The sequence below is a fragment of the Clarias gariepinus genome, chromosome 22 (assembly GCF_024256425.1).
Source record: "Clarias gariepinus isolate MV-2021 ecotype Netherlands chromosome 22, CGAR_prim_01v2, whole genome shotgun sequence".
NCBI classification, from domain to species: Eukaryota; Metazoa; Chordata; class Actinopteri; order Siluriformes; family Clariidae; genus Clarias; species Clarias gariepinus.
Genome location: NC_071121.1, coordinates 15,563,091 through 15,581,320, shown reverse-complemented (window position 1 = coordinate 15,581,320; position 18,230 = coordinate 15,563,091). Strand labels below are relative to the sequence as shown.

The following is an 18,230-nucleotide window of genomic DNA, read 5'->3' as shown; positions in this document are numbered from 1 at the left end:
CACACAAACATGGGAAACACACAAACACAGGCTGATGCGATGCACACGAGTGCCGAGTTTCACCTGTGCTGTGTCAGAGGTGTTATATAAACACGGATCATTTGTGACAACAAAAAGACTGTCGACCAAAAAAAAGTCGAGGTGTGTGCATTGTGTTTGCTTAAAATAGTGCTATGTGTACAGTATGTGTGACAGAGGCAGAGAGAGTGAGAAAGGCCTACTTACTGTATATGTGCTTGTTTAAGCAAGCTAAGTACTCATATGTCCCAAGTGCTCACAGCTTTCCTTGAATGTCCTATTATAAATTCCCAACCACCCTTTTTTCTCTTTCTCTCTCTCTCTCTCTCTCTCTCTCTCTCTCTCTCTCTGTAGAAGTGGCAGTGTGTGGAGGACTCCACCGGGAAGCTGAGGCTATATAAGTGCAAAGGCATGGCCAGTCTCTCTGCAGTAAGGAAATTGGTGTCCAACACAAAGCCCCAGTTTTACCAACGCACTCCCAGCGCCAACACTAAACCTAACACAGAGCCTGAAGAATGCAACTGTGACTTAAGCAACTACAGGCTCGAGACAATGAAGAAAAAGACTCTGCTGTCCAAAAAAAGTAAGCAATCAACAGAATTCAGTGCATAATAGAAAGATCACATCCATACTTTTTGGACGGTTGTGTTCCATTTCATATGAGGAAATCAGCATTCAAGATGTATTTAAATAGCTTTTTCAACTGATTAAACAAAGAGGATCGAGGAGGTTTGATATGCATACTAACAAATCAGGCCGTGCAACCCACATTGAGCAAATATAACCATTTGCACTTTGTTAGAATAACGCATGTGGTGCATAACTTCCAAATTCATATGAACAATTTGCATGATTGTGTTTTTTTTTAATGCAGCATCCATATTTTACGTCAAAATTATTATTACTTTGGGAAGAATTTGATTAGAAAGCTGATGCACATGAACACACTGATACATACATGCATACAGTGTTTGTCTTTTAGTGTAAATATATACGAGTTATCCTTCATATGGCTGTGAGAAACTAATTTCACATGGGAAAAAACACCCTCTTTGCCTAACACACTTTATAAAGTTAAGAACAAGATGGCAGGATGTTCAAGCTGTAGGCAGATTTCTGAGATTTTTCTCTTTTTTTGTAGTAATATTATAACCACTCTGAACTCATTTTCATAATTAGCTCTTTATAGTTATCTTCGGCGACTCTGGAGAATTTAGCATCAACTGCCAAAAAAAAAGATAATTGATGCACTCTCTTTCAATTAAGCGATTCAGTTCAGCTGTGTTTAAATCAAGAGGGATTATATTTAGTAGAGGTGTGCTGACTGTGTCAGCTTCTCGTTTACCCCTAACGACTTCTTTTCTGCTTGCTTAGCATCTGGTTGCCTGATTTTAAGCTAAATAAAATCCAGTTCAGCTCCAGTTTTGTTTTTTTTTACCCATTTTGTGTCCACTATTTTAAGCATGAGGTGTATGGTGGCACAACATGTCTGTGTGGCATTCCTGTGGGTTCTCCACTTTCCCACAGGAGGACTGAGTACTGTAAGTTCCTATCAAGTGTGAATGAGTGTGTGAATGTGTATCCCATCATATCACACTGGCATCCCGTCTAGGGTGTATTATCACCTTGTGCCCGGTGTACCCTGGGACGAGCAGTGGATCCACAGTGATCAGGATCAAGTGGTTAAGGAAGATGAATGCCATAATGGATGTACAAATATATTCAGGGTAATCCGTTCTGTGTGGTAATAGTGAATGTTAGTAATTTTGTTAATGGTGAAAGGCATGGGAATTACTGTAGCAGAGTCACTGTGCTACTATTGAGGTAATCATCATCCATATGATTGGCTACAGAGGTTAGGATTAGGGTTAGGTTTAGATTTAAGCCTACCATAATGATTTCCTTTATTAACAATATTTTTTCAGTACAAGGTCTTCTGGTGGTTCTGGTAGGCAAGGTGTGTTTTTATATAGTTCACACATTTTTGTGGATGTCGTGAAAAGTATGAGGGGCGTTCAAGTCAAACTGAGACCTGATGAAAGGTATAAAACCGAGTGACATTTACAAAAGACTTCAAGTGAAGTATTATGAAGAGACTCTTAGCTGCAGTAAAACATGTAAATGGTGAAGGCGTTTTAAAAAGCCCTGAAGTGGAACGGCTGAAAACCATGGAAATGGACAGATAACTTGTCACCAACTTGCGGAAGAGATGCATATACTTATGGGAATTGTGCACACCAAAACCACTTGAACATATCAGGAACTTGGCTGGGACTTATTGCCACATCCTCTGTACAGTCCAGTACAGTTTCTCTCTGTGTTTCCACATTTTTGTGCCATTAAAGGAGTTCCTGGGAGGCCAGTGTTTCAGATGTAAAGTAAGCAATCCAATCATGGCTTCAGCATGCTAAGAAGAAGACTTTTCACCTCAATGGTATCCAAACTCTAGTAAAACTTTAGACTAAGTGCATAAATGTGTAGCAGAGGATAATAAAGAGTAATAAAGGTAGTTTTTTACCTTTTACAGTTTTTTTACTTTTTTAGTACCGTTATTTTTCAGAACCAAAAATCCTAATTTGACTTGAACGCCCCAAGTACATTTTCAGTGTTTTCATGTTTGTATTAATAAATTGCTTCACATAAAGGTAGAGCATAGTTTTGCTGCAAAGCTCATTACCTTAAATGGTTACGCTCAGCACAGCATGATAGTGGATAGTTCAATGAGTTTATTCTAATGTGTTTTATTAAACCATGTGTGCTATACTTGCTGGTTATGTTCTGCTCCGTCATGCTCTATTGATTAGCGTAGCTTTGTAAACTAGACTGAAGGAAAAGTAGCACTGTCATGCCCACAAAGTATAATCTTACCCAGCCACCGTACTGCTAAAAATATCTACAAAACAAAAACAACCACATTTAGTTTATACAAAGTGGAATATAAAGTAGTCGCATGGCTAAGCTCAGTCTTTCCCACATGCCTTTCTAGCTTTAGCGCTTTCTCACTTCCTAGGGAGACACCACTGTCAATCATGACACCTAATTGTATGCTGTTCTGAACAGGCAGTAAATACTGTCGTTGGTTTTTCATGGATAAGTAGCAGAACAATAATGTAGGAAAATTATGTAGAAATCTTTTCTTAAATAATAATAGTTTAGGCAAGGGCAGCATGGTGGCTTAGGGGTTAGCACTGTCGCCTTGCACCACCATGCTAGGGTTGAGTGCATGGAGTTTCCATGTGCTCCCCATGCTTGATGGGTTTCCTCCAGGTACTCCGGTTTTTTCCCACACTCCAAAGACATGCAGATTAGACTAACTGGCGTTCTCAAATTGCTCATAGGGTTGAAAGTAAGTGTGTTTTTGTGTGTGTGCCCAGTGATGGGTTGGCACCCTGTCCTGGGTGTACCCCACCTCATGGCCTGGGATAGGCACAAGACGCCCAGCGACCCTGTAGACAGGATAAAGCGGTATAGACAATGCGCGAGTGGGCTAACTAAATGCAAGAATGTACTTAAAAGTGATTTAGTTATTGCTAATGATACTTCTAGTTTTCCCACAATAAACCTATTTATTAAAAATTATATCATATAGTCAGAGGGTTAAAGTGTAAGCAGTTCAGAGGATTTTTCAATTAGGTTTAAAACCTCAAATATCACAACATATCAAGTGTGAGTAGCATGGATTCAACTGTGAGAAGAAAAATAAACAACAGATAATAAGAGTGTGAGGGCAAACCAGAGGAAATTATTTCTGCTATCATTTGAATGAAATAGCAAGCTGCTGTTGTTTGGAGCACTCAACTGGAGTCCCCGGTTTCCTCCCACCTCCCAAAATCATGCCACGATAAATTGCCACTAGGTGTGAAAGAGTGTGTAAATGTGTGCGTGCGTGTGTGTGTGTGTGTGTGTGTGTGTGTGCATGGTGCTCTGCAATGGACTGGCATCCCATTCTGGGTGCATTCCCAACCTGCTTGCTGAAGATAAACTGAAAGGTGAATGAAATGTCAGCAATTAAAAAAATCGTTGTATGGAAAAATTTAACATTGATATTAAAATCATAAATGGGCTGAATCTGAGATTTCCTAAACAATCTGCATCATTAAAAAAAAAACAGAAATTACAGCCATGTGTAACAGGGAAAGTAAGAGGATTGGGACTAAACAGCTGTGTAACTATAAGTAAAACACTTGTTAGTGAGGTTCATCAGGAAACGGCTTCAGATTGCTGGGGAGGAAAAAGACCAATGAAAAAGGTCATGTGGTCTGATGAGTCCAAATTGACCCTATTTTAGAAAGGAAGCTCAGGAAGCAATGCATCTGTCATACATAGTGGCCACTGTAAAAGTCTTTATGATGTTTTGCTTCAGTTGGTCAGGTCGAGGCTCAGCGATGTTCTGTGGCAATAAAATGATTTTCAGCTGATGACCCGAATCTACTGAATGAGCAGGTTATCACATTTAGGAGTTTAGGAATCATTTCCACACATGAACTTGCCAGCATATCGCGTACTATAATTAAAGTCAAAAAGGTGTTACATTTTTTTAACCAGACAGTATATGTTAATAAATTGTTCCAAAAAGATTTTAAATTAAATTTTAATTTTTACAATTATTATGATGAGCAATATTTTTTATTTTACACAATAACCTTCAGTGTAATAGCAAACGGAGTGAAGAGGCAGAAAGGAAATCTCCTCCTCATTAAAAAAAAACACACACACACACATTTTGAAATCAAAGCATGCAGTAATTAAATAAAAATGACTACACACATGAAAACAGAAGAAACTGTGTTTCAAATCAATTTGAAGACTTTTATTAAATTTAATGATGCATCACAGTTGGTTTATACCCTGTTATACACTCACTCACTCTCTCACTCACTCATCGTCTCTACCGCTTTATCCTGTGTGCAGAGTCGCAGGGGGGCCTGGAGCCTGTCTGACACTGGGGGCAATTTGTATGCACCTACATTGTTATGACTTGTTTTAGTGATCTTGAAATAGCCTTTTCTACTGTTAACAGAATTATAGTTCAAATAAGAAAATGGGGAAAACATCAAGATAGTGAGGATCTGATAATCCTGGCCAAGCCTAGACAAAACGTTACTCTTACAGCTGTTAAAAAGAAAAGTCAGCAAAATATATTTGCTATTTATATATATATACAGTATATATGTCTATTTATTTTTGTATACTTGTATATGTTTCAGTTTCTCAAGTGATAATTTCATAATGGACTTTTTATGAATAAACAAATGGAATACCTTTTTCTTCCTTGACAGACTACACAGGAAAAAAAATTTGAGTGTCAGAAGAAGGATCTCTCCGTTAATGTGGTTACAGTGTTTTTGGTTATGTGCTATGCACTATAGAGGCAAAACGACAAATTTACAAGAAAGCATTACAGCTGTACAAAGAGAGATGTGCGGCCTTCTGTAGCGTCCACTCGCGCCTACTTCATCTCTCCGTGATGCTCCCCTGCCCTCTAGTGGATGAAGGTTGGCTTCCTTCCTGAATGTCTAGCAGTGTTCACTGAGCATTTAAGTTTTAAGTTACAGTCTTAAACATTCTTCATCACTCATCTGAGATGCTTCATCGTTAGTGAAATTGGCATAGTGAAATTCCCACAGGAATAAACCACAGCTACTGTAATTAGGATGAGACATTACAGAATGACCCGGGTTGACACACTTGCACGTATGTGTTTGGCAGAAATGAAGACCCTGAAAAGCTACTCCAGGAACCGTTACGCTCGCTCGCTGTCTGTGGAGATAGATGGAGATCTATATGCAGTAGATCTGGATGGAGAATTCTCACCAGTCAACATCAGAAACCTGAGCCACGCCCAACAGGAGGAGGAGGTGTTCAGCGGGATGGGTGCAACTGCTGAGCCGCAAACCAGCAACAGCCTGACATTGCCCTCATCTATTAAAGTCACGCACAGGTAAGATGTAAGGTGTGTGCATGTGTGCGTGTGTGTGTGAGTGTGTGTGTGAGTATGTGTGTGTGTGAGTATGTGTGTGTGTGAGTATGTGTGTGTGTGTGAGTATGTGTGTGTGTGAGTATGTGTGTGTGTGTGAGTATGTGTGTGTGTGTGAGTGTGTGTGTGTGTGTGTGTGTGTGTGTGTGTGTGTGTGTGTGTGTGTGTGTGTGTGTGTGTATGTGTGTGTTTACAGCAGGCTCTAAATGGTCCAAAGAAACAAAGAAGTACCGAGTTTTACAAATAATAATAATGCTGTATTTAAAATGAAGCGATTTCACAGCTTTTTTTTTTTTCATTACAGAATTACAGCATGAACGTCTCTCTGTGAGTTAGTGTGAAAATGGCAGGATATGTGTAATATCAGGAAAATTAAACATTGTAAAGATGAAAGTACACATCCAGGTGCAATAGCTTATTTAATCCTAGACATTTAACAATTATTTCACTAGAAAGATCTACTGCGTATAGACTCACACTGGATATTTGGCAGAAATGAAGATACTAGAATTTCAGTGTTATTTACTGTATTTGTTCTTTAATGCCAGAAACGTTCTTATTTAGTACTTTTTTAGCACTTAGTTCGTAATAGCCAAATCTTCATTTACTGTGTAATTATTAAACATTTCCAAAATCTGTTCATTTTGAATCATATCAGTCCAAAGCTCCTGCAATAAAGCTATGATTTGTACAGTAATATTGTCATGCAGTTGTGTACTGAACAGCACTTCAGGCTCCTCTCTACATTTTTCAGCCCACAAATGAACTCTAGCACAAAGATTATCTAAGATCTAAATGACTGACTCGGTTTTGTTCGCAGGTGTTCTATCCTGGCCAACGATACAGTGAAGTGCGACGTAGGACTGTACAAATCCCTGCAGGCCTGGAAAGATCATAAACTCCACATCGATCATGAGGTGAGCAAAACATAGAGCATAAATACACACTGTATACCCACGCTCTTCCTAAACATTACACACTTTTAGACATTTGTAATGGAGATTCCATCCTTACCCCTCAGATTGAGACACTACAGACGAAGATAAAGAATCTCAGAGAGGTCAGAGGGCATCTGAAGAGGGTGAGGCCCGGGGACTGTGACTGCAGCAAGTACATGTAAGAATGACAAGCATAATGCATCGTTTTACACATGTTCTTTGATATATATGAAATATGGCATAAGCAAAAGATGCTTTTGGAAACATTTCTGCATAAAAGAAACTTCTATAAAGAGCAATAAATAGTAATAAAATAAAGATTTGTGCAGTTTTATAAGAAAACAGTTGTTAGGTTTTACTGAGCTTGCTGGAGAATACAAGTCCTTCTGGTACCTTTGTCACACTCGCTCTATTTTTATGCAAATCCCAGAAGCGTACATTAGGGTTTTCGTTTCCATCTGAAAACTGGTCTGTCTTGTACTATATTTCTTTCTTTACAGCCTTGCATATATTGTACTTTTTAAGTTATATATGGAAATACTGAATGATTTTGTACATAATTATGCAGACATGATAAACATATATAACAAAATTGGTACAGCATATAAAATGGTGCTTAAGACTTTTGCACAGTACTGTGTATATATATATATATATATGTGTGTGTGTGTGTGTGTGTGTGTGTGTGTGTGTGTGTAAAATTTAAATTGCATATTCTCTGAAATGTTTCAGCTACAAGTCCAAGTTCAAGAATAAGCTGAGAAAATATAAAACAGACAGCATGCATCCATTCAGGTGAACAACAAAAGTGAAGTGTGTGTGTGTGTGTGTGTGTGTGGGCGGGAGTGTTTTTCATCTGCATGAGGTAAGGTATATAGACAAGTACTGTAACTCAAACCACATTTACTTGCACATTTTAATGTTTGGTCCTTATTATTTTAAACACTTTTGTTGAAGTTTGTGAATTCTGTATGTACAAAAAGTCAAAATGTTCAACCAATTATTAATAATAATAATAATAATAATAATAATAATAATAACAGGCATAATGGAAATGTGTTTGGGGCAGATGCATTTCCCAACTCTCATATCAATCATGACGACACTGGCCAATCATAGTCATCTATGAACAAATGCAGCAGGAAAAGCAGCAATCGTCTGGTGTCATGTGTCTCAAATAAATCAAATAAGATTTTTTCACCTTATCTCTTCTAGATACTTTTTTACTTGATTTTTTTTTTTACGTTTTGAGCATCAGATTCAATTAAGGATTAGATATCATAGTGAGGAAAAGATCTCATTTGCACAATGCATTTTGTACAACTAGCTATTAGCATTCAAAACACTTGCTTGTGAGATTAGAAAGAAAACTGTTAGTTCTGTTAGTCGTAGCTTATTTTTCCCCATGTTTATTAGTTCCTTTGTGAAAGACACACTAATTTATAATCAGTAAATAATAATAATAATAATAATAATAATAATAATTGTATGATTGTGTGTATTTGAGTGTCTATCAGTGGATTTACCATGTTGTCCCTGCAGAAAAGCCCAGGAGAAGGATAAGAAGGCCTGGCTGATGATGGAGCAGAAGCGCAGGAAGAAGCTCAGGAAGATGTTGAAGCGCCTGCGTAACAATGACACATGCAGCATGCCAGGCCTCACCTGCTTCACACATGATAACCAGCACTGGCAGACTGCCCCCTTCTGGACCTGTATGCCTGACATGCAAACACGCACAAACACACGCGTCTTTAATTAGTGGCTGCTAGAACATTTTACTCATGGCCATGCTTTCTTGATTACAGTGGGGTCTTTCTGTGCTTGCACCAGCGCCAACAACAACACGTACTGGTGCATGAGGACCATCAATGAGACGCATAACTTCCTGTTCTGCGAGTTTGCTACAGGCTTCCTGGAATACTTTGACCTTAACACAGATCCATACCAGGTCAGAATTTTGGCACAATATAAAAATGGAAGTTTTATAAGTTTTCCTAAAGTAAAGGATAAGGATTAATATTTTTGGCACAGACACAGATTGATTAGCTTTGTGCTTTTATACCATGTACAGTATACGTGTTTTACCAAAAGAAAGGCAAAAGTGGGTATGGTCAATAAAATTGCACATGTTGTTAAAGTATGAATTCCTCTGTAACGGTAGTTCTCCTTTAGCTCACTGGGAGTTCCCAACCCCAGTGTTGGAAGACCAACTGCTCTGTACATTTTCATGCTTTCTCAGCTCCCAGCACACCAGGAAAAGCATGAAAATGTGCAGGGCAGGTGGTTTTCCAGGGACGGAGTTATAAACCGCTGCTCTGTCTACTCAACACAGCTTCCATCACAAGAAATGTGTTTGCGCCATCACTGAACCCGACTCTTAAATGCTCTTTGAAAAAAAAAATAAAATTAGGTGTCACTGTGGTACACACTTTTGTGTCAGTAGACACAGTTTTATGGTCTCCCACTGCGTGGTTTGTCTTTAATGCTGGTGGATGTCGGACAGCCGGCACCCATCCTTCTTCAAGGACTCAATAATAAAAGAACAGGAAGAAGAGTTACTATACAGTATGTGATCCAGTCTGTGAAAACCTTCTGAAAGTCGTGGGTTTCGATTGGGTCAAATATAGGAAGTGTTACTCTACCAACATGTAAAACTAAATAGTGTACATGTACACTACTGTCTCACTCCTGTTAGCTAAGAACAGGTATCTGAAGCTAAAATGGGCACAAATACTAGACAATTGAACATTGTGAAAAAAAAAATTGAAATCCTCAGCTGCTCATTTGAGTCTATAGAAATTTAAGCCAATCTGCCTCTAACCACAATGTTGTGAGAGAGTTTTTTTCATCCAATCTTGTGGCTGTCACAGAGGTTAGGTTTTGAATTACTTATGGTATCAACAATAGCAACAATAATCATCCATATTAAATCTAAGGAACTTATCTTGCATTCTACCATCGTGCAGCGTTTACTAATTTGACTGGTATTACAGTAACTGTGACTTGCTTGCATGGGTCTTTCTCAGCTTGCTCAATTTCATGATCTGAATCGAGGAAATGTGCCCAGTGAAGGAGGATTTTGTGCAGGAGGATGGGCATTACTCAAGGTCATGACTAGATGCTTCTCTGATCATGCATCAGTGGCAGACTGTTACACTGAAAGAGACATTGTTTGTTCTGGAACGCTGCCGTGTTTACATTATTATACACACACATATATTTGAGCATAGATACAATATTAATTATTATTACAGTACAGCCAACACATATAAACTCCATTTATTCCACTCAATAAACAACAAAATTCTGTCTTGACCCCTAGATGTCTTTTCAAGAAAAAAATCTAAGTTTTACTCACAATAATGAAAGATGAAGCTAAAGAGATATAATCGGATGGACTCTATTAGTCAACCATAACTCATGAGATGAAAATTGTGAACTCCATAACACGAAGTCAGGCATATGTCCTAATCTGCAATGCCAGTCCTACAGTCTTGCGTTTGTGTGTTTATAGTTGATCAACGCGGTAAACACACTGGATCGGCACGTTCTGAACCAAATGCACGTTCAGCTCGTGGAGCTGCAAGGCTGCAAGGGCCACAAACAGTGTAACCCCCGCATACGCAATATGGACCTGGGTGAGTGACACACACATGCTAATGCATGCACACACACTCACACAGATACATGACTACACTTACTTAAAGCTGAGATATGTGCTGGATTATCAAATTGCTGTCAGACTACACCCAGTGCTCGCTCTCCATACCAGTGGTGCTGAGAGTACTATCCCCACGTCTTCGTCATCCTCATCCTCACATGACCCCGGCCCTGCCTTGCTTTCTGTTCTCTGTTTTCATGCAAACAGACCTTCTCATGTTAAGTACCCGAGCTGCTCTGCTGCTAAAGTCAGGTGTCTATTATTAGCGTCCTGTGAAGACGAACCTGTTCTCGTGTGTTTCTTCATGACTGCTGATTGTTGTAGTACGCAATGAGGTTCATGAAAATCCATAATAATTTGTTAAATAAGAAAAAAAGTCATACAGCTTACGTTGCTATATCTTCTTTATATATACAGTATTTTTTCTCATTGCCTACTGGACACAGCAGAAGTCAGTTTCATTGACATGTTAGTTTGAAAGAAATAACTATTAATTACGTATTAATCCAAGCAGCAGCTAATATACTGTAATCTACAATAGTAGTACAAGCTGAATACAACAAGAAGCATGTACAGTAAATAGGCCAGTCAGCTCATTATTTTACAAAGGAGTGTGTGCGTCACTTTAACTTTATCTGTCTTTCCGCTCTCTAACTAATGATATTGTCTCTTCTTCAGGAGGCAAAGAGAGAAGCAGCTATGATGAATACAGGTATCTTCGTTAAATGAATTCATGACTTGAGTAGAGTAGTATGACACTAACAGAATGGTATGATTCAGACTGAGTGTCTGCTAGAAACAGCATTGATTTAGCCAACAGTTTGCTTGCATTGATGAATGCAGAGTGGTTAACGAACACAACACACACCTTAACAGTTTGAAAACAGGCTACACATGTTAGATATATGCTAGTAGTAAAATAAAGGAGAAGACAAATTTTAAATTTTAATTTTATTGATCTGTGGGTATCCTCTGAGTAGTCTGGTGTCATTACAACCATTATGATAGTAGGTGGATTAGCGACAGTAAATTGTCCCTACAGAAGGTGTGAATGGTGCCCTGTCAAACCCCTTACAGAAAAAAAAATATCAATATATATATATATATATATATATATGATGCATCATATGCAAGATTTTTAGTATATATATGGCATTGAAGACAAAAAACATTATATTTCTACTTATAATTGTTTTGAAACATTATTGAAACTTTATGTATGTTTAAGCATTATACACACCCTTTTGCATGGTCGGTGTGCTCTGATTAATGTCTATAAAGTCATCTGAATGACATATTGTAAAAATAATAATAATAATAATAATAATAATAATATATTCAGTCAAATTCAATATATTATGAAGTATAAAGTTGAATTAAGATATGCATTTGAATATATTTTAATATATTTCTCAATATACTGTATAAAAAGCGGCACTTCATTATATAGTTTTCAATATGTTGTAACATATCAATATAATATATTATTCTGTATATTCTAAATATATTTTGGAATATGAATATCTTTTTTTCTGTTAATTAATAATTAGTATTAGTTAGTCTATAAATGAGGAATATTAACATTATAAAATCTTTTTATTTTACCAGTAAATCAGAACACTAAATCATTCAATATATGGAGAAATATATTTTCTTTGCGTAAGGGGGACTGGTGTATTTCCCAGCTCACCCACAGCGTTCCTGGGATAGGATCCAGGTGCACCACCCACCTGACCAACATAAAGGGTTCCCTAAATATGAATTAATTGAGGACTGAAATAAAAAGCCTATTAAAGATGGAGTATTAACAAAAAGGATGCAATTAAATTTGAATTGGTACAATTGTTATGAAAAACAATATTATTATTTAAAATGAGTTTTAAATTCCGTTCCATTGAATTGAATTAAATACAACGCAATTTTAATATGATTTCTGATATAAAGACGTTTTTTTTTTTTATTAATGGTTATTAATGTCTTCCACTGGACTGAATATTCTCAGTTTTTTATGTCTAGTTGGGACTTTTTTGGCATTTACTACACTGTCTTCTCCTTTGTTTTAGTTCCATAGAGGGCATTACACTGCTCTCTCTCTCTCTCTCTCTCTCTCTCTCTCTCTCGCTCTGTCTCTCGTCTCCTTGCATGTTCTCTCTGGCCGCTGAGATGTTACATGTTAAAGCTTGCAAGCCTTCTGATTGGCTCTCCTTGGTCATCTGCTTGACTTTGGGTGGCAGAGTAACACTGTTTTATCATTGCTTGTGGCATTAGGCAATTTCAGCGTCGCAAATGGCCCAAAATGAGGAAGTCTGCCTCCAAATTGCTGTGAGTTTGGACTGTTCTGCTTCTTCACCTTCCTTTGGGATATGAGACCACTTAACCACCGCCAAGTCTAAACCATCTTTTCCCTTTCCTCCTATTTGACCTAAGTTTTCTTTGACTTGCTTTCCTACCTGCTTGTTTCAGAGAAGGATTCTTGCTTTATCTGTCTGCATGGATATTTATATCTTTTTTTCTTTTTTCCTTTTTTTTTTACCCAGACTGCTGTTCTGTTTGTTTGTTTTTTTGCACCATTATAGGGGTAGATGTACCTCCTTCATTTCAGCTCATCAACAAATCACTTATGACATTTTTCTGGTTCTTTAGGGGACTGCCTGGAGCATTTCTATGCCTTTATTCCTCTCTCTGGTCATGTGCCTGGTTTATTTCTCTCATCACTGTTTGCTTAATTTGCTCCATATTGAAACTGTGAACATCAATCCATTCCATCTAGGGCATGTCTGTAATCTTTCTACATTGACGTTTTATACTGAGAACCTTTCTGTTTCTAATGTCGAACAGCAAATGTGAATCTGTGTGTGTGTGTGTGTGATTTGCCTACATAGAGGGCAGATTTGGGAAGGATGGGAAGGATAAGGACGAGGCAGGAAAGAGTCAATTTCAACCCTTGTACACACTCGATGAGCACGCCTACGATCTTAACCTCAACTTCACCTTGAGCCTGGAGGACTGGGCCCACTTCAGCCGCTCCGTGGACCACACATACACGTTTCTTAGCAACCATAACCGGCCTTGCCCACGTGACCTGGCGGGAGTGGCCAGAGGAAGGGACTGTGGCCTCCTGTCCTCTGCCAGTGGATCGGTTTCAGTCGTCTACCTTACTACTCTGGCCACTCCTGCACTGTTGCTGAGAGAGGCGGGGACAGAACTTCTGAGAGAGGCTTTGGGATTGAGAACAAAGACGCAGCTCTCTTCCTCAGCCCCTCCCACTTCTTCTTCTCCTCCATCCGCACGTTTGGGCTCCTCAGAGGACACAGTGAATAAGCCAATGTGGAGTGGACGAACAGAAGAGGAGAAGAGAGAAGGAGAGAAGGAGAAGGAGGAGGAGGAAGAGGACAACGATGACGAAGAGGAGGTTTTATTAAGAATAACGGAGGATCGGCACCGCCCACTGTGACTGCAGCTAATTCCAGGTCTCTGTCTGACTTTCTGTAGGGGCCTGCTGTCAATGCCTCATTCCTCAGAGAAGACTCTTAACTTTCAAAGGAAGTGTACAGAAGTTTACCTCTAGCCTACAACCAACCTCTTTCTCTCCTACCTCTCGTTCTCTCGTTCTGCCTCTTTGGTCCACGTCCGTCTTCCGCATCAGCCACAGCCTCCAGGCTCAGTTTCTTTTCAGTCTGTCTGTCTGTCCCTCTTTTAAGTCTGTCCATCATGCTACATAACTAATACTACAGAGATCAGCAAGGCTTCAAGAGCACGCTTCTTCATCAAACATTTGGGAGGTGAGGTTGTGGGAGTGATGAGAAAGTTACAAGTGAAAGAAAGTTGACTTATTTGGACTGAGTTTTGTGTTGTGGAAAGGTGTTTTTTTTTGTTACTTTCTTTTTTTTGTTTGTTTGTTTTTTACTTCTGTAAGTGCTGAAGGCTGTGTGTTTGTCTTCACTGCACAGCTTCAGACCATGTGGCACATTCCCTCTTTCTCTATTTCTTTCCATAACTGCCTCAGTGTCCAACAACACTTTAACTGATATCCTGGCCAACCTCGAGGCCATGCTACTAAGACACGTGTTAAACCCTTATGTTCTGTTTACGACAGAATGGCCCGTTTAAAAATGATAGACCCACAATCTATTTGAGATATATATATGAACAGTTTGACAGCAAAATGAAATAAATTTCATTTTTAAAAAATGACTTTTTCTTACTCATTTTGGCACATCTAGTTGTTTATAGCAAAACATTTTTAAAAAAAAAAATTCTGTTTTCTTTGTTTAGACACTTTAAACTATCACTAGCACTGGTTTAAATGCATTTGGGAGCCATGATGCACTTTTTATGAAAGTAATACCTATGTAAGAAATTGAATGTGTCTAAAGAAAGATAGTGCTGCAACCCTCAGGAAATGTGTGATCAGGTGATCTAAACTATTAGGGGAAGAGACTCATGACGCATCATAAACTGAAATTTATTATTTATTTTTTTACATTTCTTATGATCATTTAAAAACTTTACAACTAAAAAGCTTTTGTGTTCGGCAAAACTCGTTCCAGTGCCAGTGACTGAGTTAAAAAGTTTGCTAAATTTTTACATTAACCAATTCTATCAATGTTACAAATTACAATTTGCATATGTAATATTGCCACAAACATTACTACAGGCCTTTGGGAAAACGGTGAGAGATGGAGTTGGTGTTTTGTGAAATCATGCAAAATTCACATTCATATGACAAAAGGAGTTTTAACACAAATTTTGGCATTTGTGCCTTTTAACACCATTGAGACTCAAATTTGCCATTTTATATGTGCAAATATATACTGTAGAAACAAAAAAGCCTTTTTTGATCTAAATATCTTGTTGATTACAATAATTTAGCTATATTGGTAATAATTCATATAAATTTTGACCCGTTTGACAGTAAAATGAAAAGTTTTGAGAATGTGTTTCATTTTGTTTTTAAATAAGCAAGAAGTACTAGTACAACTAGTACATAATATTTTATGCATGCTTAGGTCATGAGGGGAATTAAAAGTAACAAATTCTAAAATGTTATGATAAATTATTTGGACTATAGGTGTAAATTTTGTATGATCGTTTAACTCCATCTTCCACATTTCCTTCTCACAATGGATAGGTCAGCAAATCATGTGTAGATATTTAAGGTTTTGTAATGTCATTTCTCTCTGATTGACCATAATGCACTAAATTATCCAACATCGTGGAATTTTTTTAAGTGTATAATATGGTGTTTAAACAACATCCAAATTGCATAATATCCTATTCTACAAAATGTATCATGGATGTTACGCAATGCATACCTGTCATTTATTAGTGCTGAAATGATGCAATGAAGTAACAGTGTAGAAAAAACGCTTGAACACATTCAAACCACTCATGAAAGCCACTGTGTATCCTTGCTTCACTGACAGAAAGAAGTGACGTGATTAGCTTATCAAGGTCTGTCATCTTTTGCTGAAAAGTTGAGGTGAAAGCTCAAAAAAGGTTGAGCTTCAAAATAATCTAAAATTAGGTTATATGGCATTTTTTTTCAAATTAAATGTTTAGGTGAAAACTACCTTGTTGTCAGAGAATAATATTTGCCAAAATAAGTAAAATTTAAAAAAATTATGTTTCTAGTGTGTTTGCTGTCAAACTGTTTATATAATCTATATTATAATGCATTGCTATAAAAATGTGAACATTTGGTGTGAGTCAGTAAGACACTGAAAGAAATTAACAGAACAGGAGGGTTGACATATTAGCAGCTGTAACATTTGTACAAAGAAGTACGGTAAGAATGCAGGTCTTTTACACACTGCTTTTATGCGCTCTCCTTTCCTCGCCAGGTTTTATTTTTCCTTTTTGGCAAGAAAAAAAATCTTTTAAACAAGGGTTTTATTTGGAAAATGTTTATAGGTGGGTGTAAATTAAAGCACATCATATATTTTTACTTAAGCTGTTGAAAAATTTTCTTTTCTTCTACTCTTTATAGACACTCTTACTTTTAGGTTTGCCAAATAATTCGGACCTGTCTATGAAAAACTTAGTATTCACCAAGTAAGGTCCCTTCACCATTTCTTTAAATTCTTACTACTAGCGGTTAGAGTCACAACAGTTTCAGGAGTGGGCCTGATCAGTTAAAAAAAAAGGAAGAAAAAAAAAGCACTGCCTCTCCTTAAACTGGGTGCAACAAGAAAAGTATTTCAGATGTTGTACTGTGTCCCATTAATAGGATAAAGAAAAAAAAACATATTACTTACTGACACAAATGTATTTGGTTGTTTGCTTCTTTTCTTTTTTTTTTTAATGACATGCCGATAACGGTTTGATGTGATTATCAAGTGTGAATTTCCTTTTAACCTAATTCTTCTTAGGTATTTGTGCTATACATGGTGCTACTAAAGTCTGAGCAACTATATAAAATGGCAGTATGTATTTGAATGTACGTTTGCAAATTAATATGCTGTAAATGTTAAAGTATATTTTATATGACACACAACGTTCGAGGCCATCTGGCATATTTTTTGGCTTTTAATCATGTTCATATTTTATTGATCTGCACATCTTAACAACAGTTGACTTTCTGTTCCTAGTCATTTGTTGAAACAGTTCAGAACAGAAGAGCTCATTCAAAGATATGAAAAAAAGCTATGTTTCCATCCAAGCCATTTAATGTGGAAGAGATGTCCAAAATAGATAGCAATATCAAAGAAAATGATCAAATATAGTTCAATCTGCTAATAAAATGGTAAAATTATGCTATGTGGCAAAACTTGTAATGCAAATTCAGTATACATGTAGAAACTTTTAGGAACCATTAAGATCAATAATTCATGAGCATAGGAACAATAACTCGTTTCAGAAACTGTTGGTTTCCAGGAATTTTCACAGACACAACTGACAACTCCTTGAGTGAGTAGTGGCTCTGTGGAAAATATCTTAATGTTAAGAAGGAAAGCTACAGTACAGTAACACAAATTTTGTGTAATTTTAAATAAAAATAATAATAAAAGAACAACTACGTGTAAGATAACAATATCCAGCACTGGTACACACATCATTTCTGACTGGAATTGGACAAACCTAGTTTGAAGGCACAAGTGGATACCAGACATGCAGTAAAATCTTTCCCAAAGCGTCTTACTCCCACTGAAATCTAAAGTACACCATTTTTGAAAGCATTCCATAGTATTTTATTTCTCATTTGGCTGGAAACATGGCTTATATTCATGCAAGTATTGCGGAGAGCGGGTCAGAACCTGACAAGCCTCCATATCTGACATTAGCATCTGCTAGCTTGTTAGTTCATGCTTTGATGCCTTGTTCACTTGATCTGAACTTGTTCACTTTCTTTTTTTAGCATTTGATACACCCAGACTCTTTAGACTGAACCAAAAGCCTTTTTTGCACCAGATTTTGTGTTGTTACTTTAGTAAAAAGGATCCCCAGTTGGCCTATGGAGTTCCCTCAGCACTTTTTAAAGGGACTACTGTAATGGAAAGACAATTTCATATGACAGATGGTTTGAACATAACAATGCCTTGTACAGTTCTATAGATTAATCATATCTCTATTTTTGTTTCAGTTAACGTGTGGACATTTATTACCGCTTGTTAGTTGTCAATAAAGTGTTGAATGC

The 18,230-nt window shown here is 37.4% G+C and overlaps 1 protein-coding gene across 2 annotated transcripts in view; it reads left to right on the top strand.

Moving 5' to 3' along the window:
* sulf2b (sulfatase 2b) overlaps positions 1–13,653 on the top strand; it is a 45,042-nt gene extending 31,389 nt beyond the window's left edge. The window contains exons 11-21 of one of the 2 annotated variants that reach the window (XM_053482346.1): positions 373–601; positions 5,728–5,959; positions 6,816–6,912; positions 7,017–7,111; positions 7,666–7,728; positions 8,476–8,645; positions 8,739–8,881; positions 10,448–10,571; positions 11,273–11,306; positions 12,863–12,916; positions 13,477–13,653. In XM_053482346.1, coding sequence (XP_053338321.1) covers positions 373–601; positions 5,728–5,959; positions 6,816–6,912; positions 7,017–7,111; positions 7,666–7,728; positions 8,476–8,645; positions 8,739–8,881; positions 10,448–10,571; positions 11,273–11,306; positions 12,863–12,916; positions 13,477–13,507 — 1,272 coding nt within the window. In that variant the 3' untranslated portion in view covers positions 13,508–13,653. The remainder of the gene's footprint in view (positions 1–372; positions 602–5,727; positions 5,960–6,815; positions 6,913–7,016; positions 7,112–7,665; positions 7,729–8,475; positions 8,646–8,738; positions 8,882–10,447; positions 10,572–11,272; positions 11,307–12,862; positions 12,917–13,476) is intronic. The other variant, XM_053482347.1, reaches the window with a different exon arrangement.
* Positions 13,654–18,230: the final 4,577 nt, after the last annotated feature.